Raw genomic sequence first — 22,100 nt, 5'->3', positions numbered from 1 at the left:
TGTGTGTGTGGGTATGGTATCTGTGGGGTGTATGATTGTGTGGGGGGGGGGAAGGTGTGGCTTTGGGGTTTGCAGGGAAGGGTTTGACGGTATGATTGGGTGTGCATGGCAGCTCCCTGCACATGCCCCCGTGTCGGTCAGCACCTGCCCCCACCCCAGAACAGCCCAGAATCCACATGCCCTGCAGTGCCTGCCTCCAACCACCAGTAGTGAACCGCCCCAGTGTTCTCCATGCCTGCTCCACACTGCTCAGCCATGGTATGTCCTGCTGCCCCTAAGCATGCAGGGGCGGCTCATTCCAGCTGCTGCTACTGACCCCAGCTGTGCAGTAGCAGCAGGGACCAGTGTGCACAGTCCTAATCCTGTGCTGTTGCCATGCTGGCTCTGGGCTTGCTCAGCCAGGCTGAGCAGCAGAAGCAGTGGCACCAGGCAAGAACTGATACTCAGCACAGGGGAAGGCAGCCTGTTTCCCTTGCTGCCACTAGGCAATTTTTGTTGCATCCTCCAAGAGCCCACATCTCATCGGGCTTTGGTGCGGCTCCATCACTGCCACCTCTGGGTTGCCCATCATGGCAGTGGTCAGAACGTAGAGCAGCCACATGGCAGCCCAGAGACAGCAGCGCGGACTCCAAGTGGCCGCACCAAAAACTGCCCAGCAGTGGCAAAAGGGAGGGACTGTTTCCCCCTGCACTGAACAACAGTTTCTGCCTGGAGCCACCACTGCTGCTGCTTAGCTGGGACTAGTGAGCCTGGAGGGGGCACTGGGACCCAGGCTCAACAGCGGTGGCACAGGAGCGAAACTGCTGTTCAGCATGGGGCAAAAGCGGACCTTCCCCGTCACCCACGCTTCCTGGTGCAGCCTCCTGGAGCCCATGTGGGGTTGCCCTGTGTCTGCTGTGCGCTGCCACCATTGCTCTGCGGGGCAGCCCAGAGGTGGCAGAGTTTCAGGGCAGCACATGCAGGCTCTGGGTGACTGCACTAGGAAGTGCTGGCAATAGGGAGGGGCCACTTTTGCCCCATGCTGAGCAACAGTTTGCCCTGCACTGCCGCTGCTCAGCCCAGATAGGTGAGCCCCCAGCATGAGGTGTGCGGGGTCAGGGCTGCACGTGCTGGTCTCTGCCAGTACTGTGGGTCTGGGGCCAGTGGCAGTGGCAGCTAGAAGGAGCTGCTGGTGCCCAGGCTGCCTAGAAAGGCAATCCAGCTGTGGAGCCAGGGGGCAGCAGGACACGCCACAGCTGGGCAGCACCTGGGGCTGGGGAGGATGGTGTCTCGGTGTGGGCCTCCCCATCGGCATGGATGACCACCTGCGTCTGGTAGTGTGTGGTGGGCCAGTGGTGTGTGGTGGGCCAGCACCTGGCCAGGGTCCCCCCAGGGAGGAACTGTCTTTTTGTGACCAGCCCTGAACAACACTCAGGAGCGCTCAACAGAGGGGCATAGCCAGCGACTGGGAGCCACATGGCAGAAACACTTCATCACAGCACCTGCAAAGAGATACTGCTGGAAGTGAGCAGCAGCAGGAAGCAGGTGCTAGCCCTGCTGCCAGATAAAACCTGGGGAGATCTCAGGGCTGGGCAAAGTGTGCATCAAGCTGTAGCCCTTTACAACACCCACCTGTAGCCAAGCAGCCACTCTTTAGAGGGGATAGGCCAGGCAGATGCAGCCTGTGGCCTGTCCAGGGAGGCACACAAGGCCTACTGGGCTCCTGGATACAGAACAGGTACCCTCAGGCTCCTTGGTAGGTGTACCCTAAGGCATAAAATGGCTGCAGGCTTTTATACCCTGTAGCTAGGCCCTGTCAGAGAGCAGCTCAGTCTTGGAGCAGGAAATGCTCCCAGCCAGGAGCCCTGGGGCTGGGCTCAGGCTCACCCCCTAGTGGCTGGATGGACCTGGCACTAAAATTAGTGCCAGGTCGTTTCTACACGTGTGTTGCTGCACATTAACTAATCGCACCTAAATTTGATACCTGCAAATGCAGGTATCAGATTTAGGTATGATTAGTCATTTTTACTGCACAGCAAGGGTGCACACTTGTAGACACATGCCCGTATTATGCAGTAAACTAGGCTAAGTTGCATTAAGGTGTCTTGTGTAGCATGCCCCATTTGCATTGGCTTATCTTATGTTCTGCATGCTGAAATACTAGAAAACTGAAAATTCAATTACTTCCTGCTGCTTTCTTCCTTGCATCACATGATTTTTAGAGTTTTACCTCAAAGAATTTTACCATGTTACTAAATCGTATTGGGATGTCTGTTCTTACAGACCGAGAAATAAGCCTGGAAATCAGTAATAATGTTGAAGTGCTGGTCATTCTGTTAAGTGTTTTTGTGAAGGTATTCCTACTGACAGAACAGTGATGGGGAAAAGATAATTCTTTAATTATCTAGTGTAAGAAATTACCAAGAAAGAAACTCTGTGGTAAAAATAAAGCACATATCATTCTTTATTCTTTTTGGTAGACTGGAATGGGACATCTTCGTGTTACTAAAGAAGGACTCCGCCTGGAAGGAGAGTCAGAATTCTTATTCCCTTTGTACGCCAAAGAAATTGACTCTAGAGAGGTAAGTAAAATAAAACAGTTGGCCATGTTGAAAGGGAATTAATATACACACATAAAGTTAAATTTGACATTAAGGACAGACATCCACCAAGAAAATCAATAACGTATGTTTGTTTGCATATATGCTATATTGTACATGTAGGCATATATAAATATACTCTGGAATATAGGATGGGATAACATGGCATACAGATTTAATCAACATGAGCTTGATATTGGTACTCAGATGTTATGATAACACTAAGATATGTTGGGGATAAACACTCAGAAATTTAAATAGGTAAACATATTGCTCATAACGTAAGTGAATCATGCAAGTCATTCCAAATGAGTGATAATAAAAGCTTAGAAAATGTTTTAGAGAACTTAAAGATATTTCTTGTTGAGACTATTTTTATTATCTATTCCCCTGTAAGCAAGGAATCAGTTGTCTTTCTTATCCTGAGTTCAGCTGTTAAGAGCTGAGAGGGAGGTTTAAATAGATTTCATAGACATTAGGGCTGGAAGGGACCTCAGAAGATCATCAAGTCCAGCCCCCTGCCCCAGGGGCAGGAAGTCAGCTAGGGTCAAAGGATCCCAGCAAGATAGGCATCCAGATGTTTCTTAAAAGAGTCCAGAGTAGGTGTTTGCACCATCTCTGGAGGCAGTCTATTCCAGGCCTTGGGGACTCGGACAGTAAAGAAGTTTTTCCTTATGTTCACCCTAAAACGGTCTTGGAGGATTTTGTGACTGTTTGACCTTGTCATCCCTTGACGTGCTCTGGTGAACAGGCGTTCCCCCAGATCCTGATGTACACCCCTTATATACTTATAGGAAGCCATTAAGTTTCCCCTGAGCCTGCACTTTTCAAGGCTGAAGAGTCCCATGGCTCTCAGCCTCTCATCGTAGAATATTTAAATATCTCTAAAATGTTTAGGTTGTATAGGAAATGTGGGAATATTCCTTTCTGGTTCTTTAAAAACAATAATAAAAATAACAATTCCCCTGCCCCTCTCCTTTTTTTTTCCCTATAAGGTATATGATAGGGCACATATTTTAAATTTATGACATCTTTATGTGTATGTATGTACATCTAAAGATTGTATAGAAAGTTGAGAAGGAGTGAGAAAGAGTAAACAAAAGACCCGGGGTGCCTTACACGCTGGGCAGGGGAGGTCAGGAAAAGAAAAGCAGCCAGCAGCAGCAGACAGGGAAAGTGAAAGCAAGCAACACTTACAGCATGGAGGGCCAGCAGAGCTGCAGCTGGAGACCGGAAGGTAAGAGAAGCAATCACCACACTTCCGGAGCAGCATCTCACTCCGGTTGGAGGAGGGAGGCTGCTCAGAGGTATTTCCAGCCCTGGAGAGGGGCAGAGTGGGGGTGATTTCCTGCAAACTGCAGAGAGAGGAGCGGCTGAGCGTCCCAACAGGCAAGTGTTGTAAAACTTGCCGGAGAAACGCTGCGGGTGTGACCCTGCGAAGGAGGCAGGTGGAAGCCTGCATACACAAGGCTTCTAATAATCCCTGGAGTAGAGGGACAGCTAAGGATCCAGGAGAGAAGCTAGAAGAATTGCTGTTTCAAGTTATAGCCTTGCTGCACATGGGAGAGATCCCACTGGGACTGTGAATGCTCACGAGTAAGCCGGGGCAGGCCTGTGCAGAGCAGTGACTAGACTAACTGATTTTTTTTGTTGTGATTGGGACATGAAAGCCTTACCCCAGGTGAAGGGGACATGGACTGAGTCTGACAAAGAGACAGAGCAGTCAGGTTTTGCTTTGTCTTTTTTTTTGGATATTTGAGTGCAGGCCAAAGCCGGCCCTGGAAGGGTGTATGCCTAACCAAAGCCGATGGTCACCCTGGTGGCTAAGGGCAGAATAATAGACCAACAGGCAGCATTAAGATCTGGCTGCAGTGAACTACAAGTGCCATCTGGAGAGGCTAGGGTGGGGTAAAGGGGAGGTTTGGAGCCCCACAGAAGAAAACAGGGATTGAGATTGGGTAGGATCACCTTGGACATTGCCTCCTAGCAATATAATATCATCAAAGTCATGGCAGGCAAGAAACATAAAGACCAACTTCCTGGAAGACCAGGTGATCTGAAGCCGAGGTCCACTCTGTCACCTCCTGTAGGAAAATGAGCTCAGGACAGTGGCAGCAAGCCCTACAACACCTACAGTCATCACAGAAGTATACATTTTTTTCTTTTGCTTTGAGTTCAGAGCATAGGGGAAAAACACATACTTGAGCAAGGTGACAGGATACATTTCTCAAGCAGATTGAGTTAAAAATATGAGACGATTGAAACTGCTTGTGTATCTAGAAGTGGAATGAAGGGGTTTTATTAACGCATAAGTTAATTTGGAAGAAGAAAGGGGTTTTGAACAGATCTTAAATTATTTAGACATGAATTTGTTATGAACCACTTTTTGTTATCTACACACTAGATAAAACAGAATCTTCTTCAGGGCTAGATATGCCACTTCAGTTTATACAGTAATATTATACTCTATAAGTATTACTATCAATCAAAAGGACTTCTAAAAAAATAAAGCACTCCCCAAGGAGATCAAAAACAAAATGGCTGAATTGTCTTATCAGCTTGAAATGAATACCTATCTTTATCAGCTTATTGGTAAAGAATAGTCTGTAGTGGGGCTCTCCCAAGCACATGGCAAATGGCATTTTTGGTTTTCATATTAATATTGTATCTCTGTCACATGAGAATTTAAGTAGACCATCAGGATGGCTGTCTAGGACAGTTTTACTCACAGTCTTCTTAGATGAATGAGGCTTAGAGTGAAAATGTTGACTTATCATTGGAGTTCCTTTACCGTGCACCTTCAGGTTTTCAATTGAGGGAACATGGCTGAAAAAAAAAAAAAAAGAGTGGTATGACAGTAACTAATACATGTCTAACTGTTGAAGGGCCCATTGTGGTCATCAGTAACTGGCATAAATTAAGGGCGTAAAAAAAGGATCTGACTCAGCAGATAATCAAATTATAATTCTTCATGTTTTTAAAGTGTTTTTTAACTATTTAAAAGATTACTTGCCTATGAATTCATCTCTTGGGTACCATTTCAGAATACACTATCTTACATTTATTTCTTTGTTATAATTTCTTTTTTTAAGTTTGTCTGTTGAAAACTGGACTATTCATAGCCAGCACAACATCTGACTTTCTTACTTTAACAGCTTTCTTCCTCTTATCTCCTAGCAGCTTCTCTTACCAAATGAACTCTACTAAGAATATATACACTGACTGTGCATCTTTTCTGGAGTCTATTATAAGCCTATACAAGTTTCCTTCTATGATAAGGTGTCAGGCTCTGTAGATAGGTAGATTTGATACACCTTGACAATAGCAAGTTTTTTGACACTGCTATTGATTTCTCATTAACAAGCTAAGAAAATCCAGACTCAAACATACTGTAAAGTGGATGGATAACTGGTTGGATCATCGTACTCAATGAGTAGTCAACAATGGCTCAATTTCTAGTTGGGAGGAAGTATTAAATGAGGTTCCCCAGGGGTCTGTCCTGGGTCTGGTATTTTTTAGTCCCTTTAATTTTATCATATTTAATGATTTGGAAGATGGGTTTGAGTTACAAAATTTGTGGATGACGCCGAGTTAGGTGGACTTTGGAGAGTTGGACTAGGATCCAAAATGATCTGGATAGAATGGACAAGTGGTCTGCAATCAATCAACATGGACAATTGCAAAGTCCTGCACTTAGGACAGAATAATTGTATGCACAAATACAGACTGCGGAATAACTGGCTAGGCTACAGTGCTGCAAAGAAGGATTTAGGGATTACAGTGGACCATAAACTAAAGATGAGCCAACATTGTGCTCTCGTTGCACAAAAAAAGCCAACAACATACTACAGTGTATTAACAGAAATGGCACTTGCAAAGTGATTGTGTTGAGTTTTGAGCCCCACTCTTCAAGAAGGATATGGACAGTTTGGAAAGAGTATGGCATAGAGCAACAAAAATGGTTAGGTTCCTGGGAATCAAGACTTACAAGGAAAGACTGAAAGAACTAGGGTTATTCAGTCTACAGAATAGAAGACGAAGTGTGGGAGGGAGGGTGGATTTAATAACAGTCTTCAAATACCTGAAGGGTGATTACAGAGAGGATGGATATGGGCTTTTCTCTGTAGCTGTAGGTAATAGGACTAGAAGCAATGGCCTCAAGCTGCAGCAGGGGAAATTTAGGTTGAAGATTAGAAGGAACTTTCTCACTGTGAGGGTGGCCAAGCATTGGAACAGGCTACTTAGAGAAATTGTGGACTGTTCATCCTTGGAAGTTTTCAAGAACTGCTTAGACAGATGCTTGGCTGGGCCGGTTTAGTCAGGGATGATTCTGACTTGATCTGGGGTGTAGACTAGATAACCTCATAATGTTCCTTCCAGCCCTAATTTCCTATGATCCTATGCCTTAACTACAACTCCAGTACAAAAGCTCCAATGATGGCCTTGTGTCTTTCTTATCTAGCATATATTCATAGGCCATCTAGAATTTAAAATCTAGAGTTTTAATTTTGATCCATATGTGCAACTAAAAAATGCTGAACACCACTACAAATAATTAGTACTTTTTCTATATCTGTAAGCTATATGTGAGAACTAAATACAAAATTTATTCAGAAACGTGGGGCTAAATTAATCTTTCATCGTAAGTCCATAATTTGACTAGTTTTGTAACTGCAAAGGCTCCTCTAATTACAGAGTTAAAATAAATTTTAAAAAAGGGTTGAAAATGCCATTTGTTCTGCTTAATCTATAAATCTTTCATTATACTATAGGACTCATCCCTGCTTCTCCAGTCTACTCATAATGTGACTGTGAATGCTCGCAATTCTAATGGAGAAGTCACAGGCAGATTAAACGTGGGTAAGTCTAAACTATTTTTTTAACATTTTGTGATCGCATTAATGAATATTTGTAAAGAGCTTTTAAGATAGAAAGGGTTATATGCACGCTAATTGTCTGTTGTTGCAACCTTACTTGTGTTGTCCGTCTGCTGCACAATGCATGTTAAAATCTTGTTTCCAAGTCACCAATTAAATATTAACTCAATGAATACATAAGGAATTTGTTTCTTTCATGTTTTGACAGGAAAACCAGAGTTTGGGTTGTTTGTTTTTATCTCATTATCATCAGCAGCTTTAAACAAAATTGTGTAAACTATCTTATCTCCTTTCAGTTCTTTTTTCATACTCTTTACAGTAAATAGTAATACTAGTTAAAATTAGAAACTGTAGTAGTGTGACTGGTTGGAGAAGGTAATACACACTATGTTGAATTTCACTGAACTATAATATAATTGTCCCTTAAATTTCACTTTTGTTAGTATTAGGTATTGCTGGAAATGGGATACAGCAAATTTAAATGGAATGTAATTGTGAATAGCAACTTCTAAACTAATGCCTTAAGCAACCAGCAAAACTAAGGCAAGTAATATTTTTTTAAAGTGCTCTGAAGCAGGAAAAGTATAATGACCAACTTCTTTAGATTTTGGTGACTACTGAATTATATGCCCCACAAAACTCTGCTGTGGTCTTTTTTTTTTTAAGTGTTGATTTAATATTTTTTATTCTTTTGCTTTATTAAAAAATAATTATTGTAAATCAGAACTCTTTAAAGATCAGATTAAAAATATTTTAAGTGTAGTTCTTGTGCATTCCGCTTTTACTGTGTGGGCACCCCATAATTTAAATTTGAATTTCTTTGACCAGCCTAGTCCTTTGAAGACTTCATCCACAGTCTGTGTCTATATGGTTCCCACCTAAGAGCTTATTGATTAGTGTATAATTTACTCTCTTCCTTGTATACCTAGTTCTTGATAAATCTTAGAATTGGAAAAACCATCCTCAATCATCTAAAGCCAAAAGAGAGGTTGGGATTTGAACATGCAATATTCTCCAATATCTAGATATAGGGGTGCAGCCGATTGTTGGTCTCAACCTTGGGACTGCTTTGGAGTCTCCAACTGGCTTTGGTGTGCTCCCAGAGCTGAGACCAACAATCAGATGATTGTCAGTTTCAGCCCTGGGACCCCACCAGAGTCTCCTACCAGCTTGGGCACCCAGTTGTTTGGGCACCCAAATGAGCTCAAACTGTCTGTGGTCATGCAACTTTCAACTTGACTGGGATCTTAGGTGAGCTCATAGGGATTCTTCTTCACAGGCAAGTGATAATGCATCATTTGGGATCTGATCCCCACTGGGATCTGATCCCCAATGCCAAAATTGTGCGTCCCATGCAAGCAGGATACATCTGGTTTGCATCATGCCATGCAAGCAGGATGACCAACTGTCATCCTGAAAACAGCAAGGTGCAGCCTCAGGCAGGGCTTCATCACACAACTGTCAGCCTGCCAACATGAGGGAGCTGTCAACCAAGCTCTGCCATGCAGCCAGCATCAAACTGCCTGGCAGGGACCCTACCACATGTTCAATTTACAGTGCCATGGAAATCAGCCACACCTAAACATGTATCCAGATTACTATTTAAGGTTAATCATGTCTTAAGTGTCAGGTCTGCCAGGGACCTATGTTTTAAAAAAATGTTATGGCAAACAGTCTTTCCAGGCTGTAACAGGTCGCCCTCCCCAATGCCATCTTCCCTGTTATCCGCGCCTTACGTGGGATGCCCTTGAAGTCCCCTTTAAGGTTCTTGTGTCCTGCGCTCTACTCACCTGCCACGTCTTGATGGAAATTATTATATTGATGTTCTTGTAAGCAGGAGACTGCCTATTGTATTTCGTATGTTGGGGTCTTCCACCTCCACGGACCTTGACCCCATGTCTTTCTCTAGCTAGGCCTCCCTGTCTAAACCCACCAAACAGGGTTTGACTCCGAGGCACTAACCTTTTTTCCCTTGTCTTGAGGCTTGTGGCCCAGGCTCGTGGCCCTCCTTTCTGCTCCAATCTCGAGCCTGGCCTAGAGGCCTGGCCACTGGTGCCACAGCCAGGGAGTTGCAAATTTAAGGCCAGGGAACAGCTTGAACTCACAGTGTCCCAGTCCAAAAAAAACACCAAAATCACACCTCAGGTGCACCAGACCACCCTGGCCTTTTAGGATCGCACCCTCTGGCACCGGGGTCTGTACACCCTAAAATCCTGTGCCCACACTGGCACCAGGGCCTATGTACCCCAAATACTGCACCTTCTCTGGCACCGGGGTCAGTGCACCCCAAGTCCTGTGCCCACACTGGCGCTGGGTCCCCATGCTGTAGTGGGGTTCCAATGAGACCTCCTTCCCCAAACCACCAGTGTTATTCAGTAACAAAAAAATATGAACAGTCCTGTCCATGGGCAATAACCGCTACCAAGAGAAAATGTGATTAAAGAAGACAGCATGCTAGCTTACATTTACGCAAGGGTTCATGCTTTGTCTCCCCACCATCAGCTACAGTCCTTCTTCTGGGGTTGCTGCCATCTCTCAGGGGTCCTCCATAATTCCCCTCCTCCAGCCTTTGGACCACTCACCAAGCCTCTCCATGGAGCTCTGGGACACACTCCTTCCCCTTTGGCTGCTGGCCCCTACTGCCATTCAGCCCAGGGTTTTTGTAGTCCTGGCCTGCCCCCTTCTGGTCACCTGACTAGCTGGCCAGGCTCAGCTTTTAACCCCCGCCTTACCGGCATGCGGTACCCAGAAAGTTCTGGCCTTAAAGGGGCCGACCTGTCTTCTAGTAACAGGGCTAGGGTTCCCTGTTACACAGGCAGTTTGCAAATTACCATAAATTATCAGTAAAAAACACCATCCTAAAGAAAATATTTTTAAAAGTAGGGATAATATTCATGGACTTGTTCTGTTCCAGAAGAGTTACAAGTCTATGATCACTACTGAATATGTTTTGAATTCCCTGGATTCTAGGGATAACATATACACATTTCCCATTAAAGATAATGATCTGGAAGTTCAGTCAGAATTCAGGGAACCTATGCATGCTGATACCAGAATGTTCAATGCTAGTTTTGGTATTCAGACTTGATCAATTTGTCAACCTGACCTCTGACCTGCTTACTGCTTTGATCAGATATCATTTCCAAGAAAGAAAAATAGATCCAATTTCTGTATCCCAATCCATCATCTTTGTGGTTAACGACATGATGCTGCAGGTTGACAGTACTTGAGAGGATTTGCTTTTCAGACATCAAGAATCTATATATTTGTGCGGGCCAGGAGCGGTCCGAGGCCCTCGGGGGGTTTTTTCGCATGGCGGGCTGTGGCCAGCAGCCCGGACACGCCGGGTTGGGGAACACAGGCGGCACGCTAGAATTAGGCACGGACGCTTAGCGGTTGATTTAAGATTATTTTACTTACACCGAAGATGGTCACGGTGCAGGCAGGAAGACTTGCTTGAGTTGCAGTTACAGACAGAAAAGAAGAGAGGCAGACTAGAGTTCCTTCCCGTGAACCTTCTAGCTCAATCCGGTTGAGAGCTCTAAACCGCGAGCCTGTCGTGTCAACTGAAGAAAGTAACTCGAAGCAAAGAGCTCTGAATACACTCACAAGAAGTTTGCTAGGCTCCGTGGAATTTGTGCGCAGGGAAGTGTACGTCGAGGGATCAGGCGGCGACAGGGAGAGGCGAGAGGCTGATCAGACCCCTACAGCCTTCTTGATATACACGCTGGGTCCGATAGGCACGTGAAGTTCTCCTCCTCCTGATAGTTGTGGAGTCCTCCAACTCGGGCGAAAACCGCTCAAGCCTCTTATATGGCTAGCAAGCCAATCACTAGCCGCCACGTGGGAATAATTTAGAACTGGCCAATAGCGGGACACAAATTTGAATACGAATGGTGGGAACTCCTTGCACCGTGCATTTCCCTTTTGCAACCTAGAAATGCACCCTGCAAAGAAAGCTATGAGTGGCAGGAAATAATTTAGCAGTGCTGAAGCACACACAAACAAAAATCACACCCTTGGGTTGTGACAATATTTACATGAATAGAAGTGATTCATTATCTGGGCCCAAGAATACCAATCACCTGTGACTAGAGCTCATGTACTACTACTCTGAAATTCTTCTTGTCACTAAGAAGTTCAGAACTGTCTATGACAGTGATTCGCAACCAGGGTGTGCTAAGATCCTTCTAAAGCTGTCATGAAGTGACATACAATATTAACACTATTAGATAAGCAAACATGATCCACAAGATAAAACCAGACATTTCAAATAGAAATCCATAATTATAGTCTTTCTGAGTTATTTGCAACAGAAATCAGCTCTGTTATTTTTCTCTAGCCATAAAAGAGTGAAAACTAAGAGCTGGCCTTTTCCAAGGGGTGCCTCAAGTCTACCTAGGGGTTCTTTGAGTCTAAAAAGGTTGAGAACCACTGGTCTATGATTTCAGTAATAGCTGCTAGGCAACAAAGTCAGCTAATCATATTCCTATTCAGGTTTACACAATATTCCTGTATTCAATAACTAGATCTCAGAGGGGCCTTGGGGAACTTCCCCTTTCTAGAGATCTTAACCAAATGCTGACAGAATTGATAGTCCAGATTCTACACTCCTGGTATATGTTCCCTTTTCCACTTATTTATCAAGGCCATCTCTCTAGCAGCAGTACAGTAAGAGATATAAAGGTAACAGAAATACAAGTCCTTATGGCAGGACTTCCATACACTGTACTTCATAAGAGAAGGGTAATGCTGTTTGTCTGAAGATTTTTGCCAAAAGTAATGTTGGATATCTATCTTAATCAAGTAATATACCTACCTCTTTGCTTTGCCAAAGCACATTCCAACAATGAAAAAAGCTTAACTGCACATCATGTTCTTTTATCTCATTAGGATTATATTTTTAGCGATTTTACCTTGCTCTTTGTAGGTTGTGAAAACTGGGTATAAAGTCAGGGAATATTGACTTTGTCTGACATGGTACATATTTATCTTAAGTTATGTTACAATTATCTAAATTAGACCCAACATTAAGACTTATAGCCCATTCCACCAGAGCTCAAGCAGCTTCTGTAGCTTCTCTGAAAAGGGTCCTTGTCTTGGTAATCTGTAGTAAATCAGGGGCCATGTACAGACATTTTGTTTATCCTGGGAGAGTCATGCTTTCCCAGGAGAAACCACAAGTGTACAGAATGCTCAGGATTTTTCTTTCAGAGCAAAAAATGGCTACTCCAGGAGAAAAATAACCTGAGACTAACCAAGGTTAAATCACTCCCAGGAGAGTCATGTATCATAATTAGGCATCTGAGTCATACTGGGGCCTGGCCACACCTGCTCAAGTGGGGAGGAGGGAGAAGCCTCTGAGGGCTACCCCCAATGCGCCATAGGCTGATCTGGCTAGGGCTAGGGCTGGTGTGGATCAGGTTTGGGGATTAACGCCCCCCCCTACCCTGTCATACTTAGGCAGCCAGCCCAGGCTGGACCTGACCATGGGCCCCCGTATCTGCTTGAGCAGGAAGGGCAAAAAGCCTCGGAGGGCTTCCCCACTGCCCCTGCCAGGCGGACCCAACCTGTGATCCATGCAGGCCAGGGTGGGGGTTTAAACCAATTCCCATCATATTCAGCCAGCTGGGCTGAGGCCTGGTCATGCCCCCCCCTCCCCCTCCCCTGCCCCACTCAGCCAGAGAGAAGGAAAAGCCTCAAAGGACTTCCCTCCTCTACCCCACCAGGCAGACCCTGTCTGGGGTCTGGTGCTAGGGTTCCCCTGCTTCCTTCTCTGCCAGCCAGAGCAGTGATATTGCTCCAGCTAGAGAGCAGAGGAGTGGGGCAGACACTGCTCTGCTGGAACAGACAGTACAGCATCCTGGTATGCTGGGGGACTGTGAGTTAACTTGAATCAGGAAGGGATCTGTGACAGAAGTTCCATAAACCAGCTTGACCTAAATCAGTTAAACCTAATACTACATCCAAACAGGTTTTTCTTAAACTGGTTTCAGACATTTTGAAAACGTCTTATATGCACTGAACTTCTGTTCTGTTACAGGTTGTGACGGGGGCCGTCTAGAGGCCAGTCCAGTTGTTGGCCCAGCCACATGTCTAGGGCACCTGACTCACCTGCCATGCCTTTGTTGGAACTAAAAAGTTGTCCATACGTGGGAGCCTGCCCATTTATTGCACCAAAGCCAAGGGCATAATACACAGCTCTGAACCAACCCTACACCATGTCCCATGCCGTGCAGATGGTATCTAAAATCACTTCCACTGCCCCACACCCCACCCCTGGCCCCATTGCTGGGCCGCACTCTGCCTCTGACCCAAACTTGGCCTCAGGTGTCCTCAGAAGTACCTTGGCCACATGCCCCTCTGTGGTGCCTCTACTCTGTCCCCTCACTGGGCTCCTGGGCCTTACACCCCTTGGGCTTCAGGTCCTACTAGGTGGCCCTTGGCCCTGTCCCAGGCCTCACTCAGTGGGCCTGGGCCCTGTGCTTTTCTGTCGGGGTGTGCTCCCCCTTTCCCCTCCACAGGGTATCCACAAATCAGCAGGGGCTGAAGCTTTCCAGTGCCCCACCCTTGCCTTTCACGGGGGAGGCACAGCTGTGGCATTTCCTGGAGACTGCCTCACCACACCATACAACCCTGGCAGAGTGTAGTTTCAGGTCATGCCCCAGGACTAGGAACCTCTTCCATCCCCATAGTTCCTACTCTAATCTCCAGGTGTTCTGGGAGCTGCAGTCTGCTCACAGAGTGTTGTTGCTTGTCTGGCTCCCTAGATGTAACTGCCAGCTCTGCTCCTAGGGCCTTGGCTTATACTGAGGCTGCCCAGCCCTCCTCCAATCCAGTGGACCCCTTTCGGTCATGTGACCATCTAATTGGGCCAAACCACACCTGCTGGCTACTCAAAATCTGTCTGAAACCTCTTAAAGTGGCATGCACAACCTGTGCTCTGCCACACAGGTTTAAATTGGTTTCTGATCATTTAAACTGATTTATATGTAACTCCTCTCCCTAGCCAAAATCTTTGTTTTAGAAAACTACAAACACCTTCATCCCATACGTTTAGTTATTACTTGTGAATTTCCAAGAGTGGAATACTAATATAAATAATGTAGACAAAAAGAAACAGGTATGATCATAAAAGTAGTTCTTCAAGATGTGCTGTCAGTTTTTTATTCTATAATCTCCTTCCTTTTCTGCTACCTGGGGACACTTGGTGTTTTTTCAAGTGGGAGTCACGAGGACATGTAGGACCAAATCTTATTTTGCTACACTTCACCTAAATGGACAACATGGAAAATAATGGGACAGAACTCAGGGCAACCTCCTTTTCAGAGCAGTATCCATGTCACAAAACCAGAGCCAGATCCTTCTAGTTTGTTCTCTTCCAGCTACACATACCTTCTGTAACAGGCACGCCTCTTTGGGGTCCATCTAGTGGTGACCCCGCCCACCTGTTATGGACCAACCGCCCACCTTCTCGCCTGCCATGACTTGTTGTTAATTGATTAATATATGTAATTAAGTGGGAAGCTACCCATTTCCTGCCCTGATGCCAGGAGGTGCTATCTGCGGCTTCTTTTCGTCCCCCTACACCGCAGCCCAAGCTTTGCCGACGGTACTGACATTGTTTGGTCTGGGCCTTGTTATAATCCAGCCCCCTTGTCCTCCCTGGGCCCTCTGTGGCCCTGTCTCACACTGCCCCTGACTGGTGCTCGGGCTCTCCGCAGCCCTGTCTCGCACTGTGCTCTCACTGGTGCTCAGGCTGTCCACGGCCCTTGTCCCGCTCTGTGCCCTCTCTGGCGCAAGGGTCAGTACACCCCAATGCTGTGCCCTCTCTGGCACCAGGGTCGGTGCACCCCAAATGCTGCACCCACTCTGGCGCCGGGGTCCCCACACTGCCATGGATCCCCTATGATGCCTCCTCCATCCCCTAATAGCCTCACCCAAGCCACTAGTCTTAAACAGCAAACAAAAAAAAACCACAAGCCCCTGGGCTATAACATAAAATCCAACCTGCCCAGCTATCACATCATTCACCCTACCGGGGAATACTCCATCCCTCAACAGTGACAGAAGCAGTTCCTGTGGACAGGCCTCTCCCCTTTGGTTGCTCTGGGAGAGGTCCTTCCCCCTTGGTGGCTAGCAAGGAACTGCCCATCCTAGCCTCAGGCCTGGGACTTATATGTGAGTCAGGTCCTGCCCCTTCCTGTCAGCTGACCACTGGCAGGTGTGGGCCGCTAGCTCGCCCTGGTTGCCCTGGTAACCCACAGCTGGGGCTACCTACTCACTGCTAGGACTCTTTCTCTAGCAGTTTCCACCCTTTATAGGAGCCGGGCACCTAAAGCTCCCTGTGACACACCTTCCCCCTTAAAACCCTCACTCACCTGAATGGGTCCTCACATTTTCGGGTCTCACATCCATCCTGGGCTTCTCTTGGCCTTTCTTCGGTCACCTGGCAACTCAGGAACAGGAGGTGGAGGTTTTCAGGAGCCTCCTACTTGCCTTTTCCCCAAGGTTGCACCATGTGGGATTTGCTGGGAGTTACCCCACCACAGGTAGTCCCCCCCACGTTAGCCAGCCTTGGTAGGGTGCCACTTAGGCCTGTCTTTTCTCTACAGCCCCGGGCATGGTGAATTTTTCTGACCGAGACGGCAGGTGCAGTATCATAGCCATTGGGAGTCCACCTCTCTGCCGCCCCTCTGTCCTTTTCCACTCGCCATTTATAAGGTCTTGACCTTCCTCCTCCTGTCACCTGGCCGGCTGGCAGGGCTTGAGCCTTGGCCCCTACTTGACCGGCCAGCCATGACTGGAAGGTTCTGAACTTAGAGGGGCCATCCCGCCTCCTAGTAACAGGCTTAGGGTTCCCTGTTACACACCCCCCTCTCTTCTCTCTTGTCCAGGGTCCTTCTGTTTCTCCTAACCCCTCTTCTTCCTCGTATTGTCTCAAGAAGAAATTGGCATTTATATTCTGGGTTCCAGGGCAATGTTTTACCTCAAAACAATATGGTTGCAGACCAAGGGCCCATCTCATCAGCCTAGCATTGTCGGTCTTCATGCTCTGTAACCAGCGTAGGGGTGCGTGATCGGTGATCAGCGTGAACCACCATCCTAGCAGATAGTATCAGAGTGTTTCAACAGCCCACTTAATCGCCAAATACTCTTTCTCTATCATGGCGTAATTCCATTCCAGTGGGTGTAATTTCCTACTTATGTAGGCTATAGGGTGCTGTTCTTCTCCATCTCTCTGAACCAGCACCACTCCAATAGCCACTTTTGATGCATCGGTCTGCACCAGGAAAGGTTTATTAATGTCTGGTTTATATAGTAGAGGTTGCAAGCATAGAGCGTCCTTCAACACTCGGAATGCCTTTTCTGCATCCGGCATCCATCTCACCTTGGTAGGAGCCCCCACCTTTATCATCTCTGTCAAAGGCACTACTAAATCTGCAAAGCGGGGTACAAACTTTCTGTAATAATTAGCTAGCCCCAAAAAAGCCCTCACTTGTTTCTCATTATGAGGAGCTTGATACTTTTGCAGGGCCTCCACCTTGCTTAACAATGGTCTCACTTTTCCACTTCCTACTAGGTACCCCAAGTATTGTGTTTCTTCTTTCCCTATTGTACATTTCTTCAGGTTGGCTGTCAGTCCGGCCCTTCTCAAGTCTTGCACTACTGCTCTTAGCATGGTGAGGTGTTCAGCCCAGTTCTCAGTGTATATAATAATGTCATCTATGTAAGCCATGGTGTAACCCCCATGGGGAGCCAAAACTGTCCATTAGACGCTGAAATGTAGCCGTAGTTCCATGTAGTCTGAATGGCATGCATCGGACCTGGAAGAGACCCCAAGGGGTGGTGAATACTGTCTTTTCTTGATCTTCAGGTGCTACTGGGACCTGCCAGTAACCTTTTGTCAAGTCTAAAGTGGAGACGTAGCGAACTTACCCAATGTTTTCTACCAGTTCATCTACTCTCAGCATCGGATAGGCATCGAACTTAGCTACTGCGTTTACCTTCCAGAAGTTGATACAGAGATGAATTTTTCCATTGGGTTTAGGTACTGCTATGATGGGGCTCTGCCAGTCACTGCAGGACTCGCATATGATGCCTCTCTCCAGCATCATTGCAATCTCTGTTCTTATCTGGCTTTGCAGTCACTGTGGAATCCATCTCCAGTTCTCACGGATCACCTGGCCCGGAGAAGTTTTATCCAGTGTACCACACCCTGAGCTTCCCCAGAAGTTCCCTGGAACACATCTCCATACTCCCTGACTAGCTTGGCAGCCTGTCTTCTCTGCTCTTCCGATAGTCATGGGACTAGTTCTACGTCACCTGGTCCACTTTCCTCTGTCTGTACCCTGTACAGGAGAGATCGAGTGGACAAAAGGGGAAGGGGTGTAGCTCTCTATGTCAAGTAGAGCTGCGTGTCCCTGCAAGCCAACATTGGTGACCAGGGTGGATGATTGGAGACCCTCTGTGTCAAAATCCATGAGGAACATGGCACAGGGGACACAATGGTTGGGAGTCTACTACAGACCTCCCACCCAAAGTCAAGAGCTTGACCAGGAGTTCACCAGGGAATTGGCTGAGGCCACATGCTCCCAGTCCATGGTTTTCACGGGAGACTTCAACTACCCAGACATCTTGTGGGAAGAGTGCTCAGCCAAATCTGAGTGGTTGCAAAGCTTGCTCTCGTGCATGGATGACCTCTGTCTGATACAGGAGGTCTATGGGCCAACAAGAGGTAAAGCACTGCTCGACTTGGTACTGGCAACCGGGGACGACCTAATCAGCAACCTAATGATCAAAGGGAAGTTGGGTGACAGTGACCGTGAGCTGATCACCTTTACCATCTCCTGTAAACCTGGCAAGTCAGTCAGCAAAGCGGAAGTCCTCGACTTCAGGAAAGCTGACTTTGACAAGCTCAGGAGGCTTGTCAGGGAGGCCCTAAGGGACCACAAACCAAAGGAGAGAGGAGTTCAGGAAGAGTGGTTGCTCCTCAAGGGAGCGATCCTAGCTGCACAAGCTAATGCTATTCCATCTCAGAGGAAAGGCAGCAAAAGGGCACAGCAGCCCCCTTGGCTCTCCAGGGAACTGGCGGACCTCCTGCGTCTTAAAAGGAAGACCTACAAAGGATGGAGGATGGAGTCCACCTCCAAGGAGGAGTATTCTGCAGTGGTCCAGACCTGCAGGGAGCAAACCAGGAAAGCCAAGGCTGTGATGGAACTCCAACTGGCTACTAGTATCAAGGATAATAAAAAGTCCTTTTTAAGATATGTGGGGAGCTGGATGAAAAGCAAGGGCAACATTGGACCCCTGCTAAACCAGATGGGACAACTGATGACTGATGCCCAGGAAAAAGTCAACCTACTACATGGGTACTTTGCATCAGTCTTTCACCAGTCCCATGGGATGCCCCTGCCCATTATGGGACAGGGAGGCCCAGGTGAGGGAGATTCCTTCCCCTCCATCAATGCTGACCTCATAAAGGAACACCTTGACAGCCTGGACACCTTCAAGTCAGCCGGCCCTGACAATCTACACCCCAGGGTACTCAAGGAACTGGCTAGCATCATAGCTCAGCCCCTGGCCTGGATCTTCAAGAACTCTTGGTGCGCTGATGAAGTGCCCAAAGATTGGAAGAAGGCCAATGTGCTGCCTATCTACAACAAAGGGAGGAAAGTGGATCTGGCAAATGACAGACCCATCAGCCTGACCTCTATCTCAGGGAAGGTCTAGAAAAGATTATCAAAGAAGCCATTCTTAATGGACAGGATGATGGCAACATCCTGAGGGATAGCAGCATGGGTTTGTTGTGGGTAGGTCTTGCTTGACCAATCTTATCTCCTTTTATGACCAGATGACCTATCACCTGGACAAGGGAGAGGAGATTGATGTCGTATATCTTGACTTTAAAAAAGCCTTTGATCTGGTATCCCATGATCACCTCTTGGCAAAAATGGCCAACTCTGGCCTCGGGTCCACCACGATCCACTGGCTGCGGAATTGGCTCCGTGGTCAGACCCAGAGGGTGGTAGTTGACAGAAGTCAATTGTCATGGTGCCCTGTGAACAGTGGGGTCCCTCAAGGCACTGTCTTTGGATGTTTTGTTCAACATCTTCATTAATGATGTGGACACTGGAGTCAGAAGGGGATTGGCCAAGTTTGTCGATGATACCAAACTTTGGGGTAAAACATCCACACCTGAGGACAGGAGAGTGATCCAGGCTGACCTTGACAGGCTCAGGAAATAGGCAAACAAGAACCTGATGGTGTTTAACACCAAAAAATGCAAGGTTCTCCACCTTGAGAAGAAAAACCTGCAGCATGCTTATAGGCTCAGCAGTGCTACGCTGGCTACCACTACGGATGAAAAGGGCTTGGGGGTCACGATTGACCACAAGATGAACATGAGCCTTCAATGTGATGCTGTGTCTAGTAAAGCAAGCAAAATGCTGGCTTGCATCCATAGATGCTTCTCAAGCAAATCCCAGGACTTCATTCTCCCAATGTACTTGGCCTTGGTGAGGTTGCAGCTGGAGTACTGTGTCCAGTTTTGGGCTTCTCAATTCAAAAAGGATGTGGAGAAGCTTGAGAGAGTCCAGAGAAGAGCCACATGTATGATTAGAGGTCAGGAAAATGGACCTTACGGCGACAGGCTGAGAGCTATGGGACTCTTTAGCCTGGAAAAGCGCAGGTTCAGGGGTGATCTGATGGCCACCTATATGTTTATCAGGGGTGTTCACCAGGATCTGGGGGAATGATTGTTCACCAGAGCGCCCCAAGGGATGACTAGGTTGAATGGTTATAAACTCCTGCAAGACCGTTTGAGGCTGCACATAAGGAAGAATTTCTTCACTGTCTGAGCCCCCAAGGTCTGGAATAACCTGCCATCAGAGGTGGTTCAAGCACCTACTTTGAATGCCTTCAAGATAAATTTGGATGTTTATCTTGCTGGAATCCTATGACCCCAGCTGAATTCCTGCCCCTGGGGCAGGGGACTGGACTTAATGATCTTCCGAGGTCCCTTCCAGTCCTAACGTCTATGAAATATATGAATGACAGAAGCTGAAACTCAGCCACCTGATGGGAGGTGTCCTGTAAGGGGTCTGAGAGAGAGTTGGGGCCAGTGACTGAGGGTTATGTTATAAAGTGGTGGCTGGAACAAAGTGCACAGGAGTGAGCAGCCCAGGAAACACATCAAGGGACTCAGGGAAGGAGGAGAAAGACCAGGATAGGTAGGCCTGCACTTGGTCCTGGGTAAGACCTGAAACTACACCCTGCTGGGGTTGGATGGTGTGGTGGGGCTGCCTGTGGCAGGGTAGTCTCCAGGAAATGCCACATCTCTGCCTCCCCAGTGAAAGGCAAGGATGGGGCCTCAGCCCCTGCTGCCTTATGGGTACCCCATGGTGGGGAAAAGCTAAGGGAGCACACCCTAACAGAAAAGCAACAGGCTTGGGCAACAGCACAGGGGCTAGAAGGGCCCAAGACCCACCAGCTAAGAGAGTGGGGCATATGAGTGGCAACATGGAGTCCAGGATAGCCTGAGGCCAAAGGCCCTTGGCAATTGGCCTGAGTAAGTGTGAGAGGTAGCAGGAGGCCTAGATAAGAGCAAGGCCTAGTGGAAGGCTGAGAGAGAGGTCCAGGCATGTCAACATACATCTGAAGCCTGAGTGGGCCATAGCCTGAGTTTGAGACGCCCAAGGCCAGAGAAAGCCAGGGGTCAAAATCAGTCCAGTTGGGGGGGGAGGGGGGGGCAGTAGGCCTGATTCCTTGTCATAGAGTAAGGCCTGAATTAGGTGACCTGATAGTCTGCAAGGGGTCAGAAGGACCAACCGTGAGAGAGAGGAAGGCTGAAGGGCTGTATAGAGTAGGGCCAAGGGGACCTGAAGGGCCATACAAAGTAAGGAAGAGTAAATGTGGCCCATGGTGGAGTGAGAATGAGTGTGACCCAGTAAAAGGGGCAGCATGAGTGAGACCCAATTATGGGGCATGTGTAGGAGGCCCAGCAAGGGACAGAGTTTGGCCCTGGAGAGGGCTAAGTGAGTGTCAACTGTTTGGAAACCATCTGTGAGGCATGGAACACTGTAAAGGGGAGGTCAGAGCCATGTATTTTTCCCTTGGCATGAGGGCTTAGAAAGGGCAGCCTCCCACTTAAATTAACATCAAATTTTATGTAACAGCAAAGGCATGACAGGCGGGACCAGGCAGACTGCCCTAGACAGGTGGGCAAACCAATGTCAAGCTCGGCAGGGCACGGCCTCCTGTCACACAAAGCTGCTCCAACGCAGCTCAATGTGCGGCAGTCCCGTGCGGATGTGTAAATGCTATGCCCAGGAGCAATAAACTCTGGCACAATATGCACCAGTGTTTATTGCTGTGCATTACTAGCACATATAAATGTGCCCACGGAGGTTTTGAGACATCTCCAATGCACAGGGACCCTGGGATGCATCTGCAGCAGTTTGTTCTTGGAGTCCCTATGCCCTCCCTTGCCTGCACTGGGGTTTTGACAATCAACTAATTGTGGGCTGGGGCCAGGGACAAGGGACCCAAGTGCCAATCAGTTGATTATAGGCATCTCAGTTTCATCTGGCTGGAGCAGGGAAGGCCAGGCTCATGATCAAGCAAATAAGGTCTGCGCATCCTG

General features: G+C 47.4%; 1 protein-coding gene across 6 annotated transcripts in view; it reads left to right on the top strand.

Moving 5' to 3' along the window:
• SGCG (sarcoglycan gamma) overlaps positions 1-22,100 on the top strand; it is a 296,440-nt gene that overhangs the window by 149,219 nt on the left and 125,121 nt on the right. For all 6 annotated transcript variants that reach the window (XM_019481962.2, XM_019481960.2, XM_059720488.1 and 3 more), the window contains 2 exons: positions 2,460-2,561; positions 7,352-7,439. In XM_019481962.2, the coding sequence (XP_019337507.1) occupies positions 2,460-2,561; positions 7,352-7,439 (190 nt within the window). The remainder of the gene's footprint in view (positions 1-2,459; positions 2,562-7,351; positions 7,440-22,100) is intronic.

This window comes from Alligator mississippiensis, chromosome 1 (genome assembly GCF_030867095.1).
Source record: "Alligator mississippiensis isolate rAllMis1 chromosome 1, rAllMis1, whole genome shotgun sequence".
NCBI classification, from domain to species: Eukaryota; Metazoa; Chordata; order Crocodylia; family Alligatoridae; genus Alligator; species Alligator mississippiensis.
Note: the sequence above shows the minus strand (reverse complement) of the source record. Positions and strands in the feature narration are given on the sequence as shown.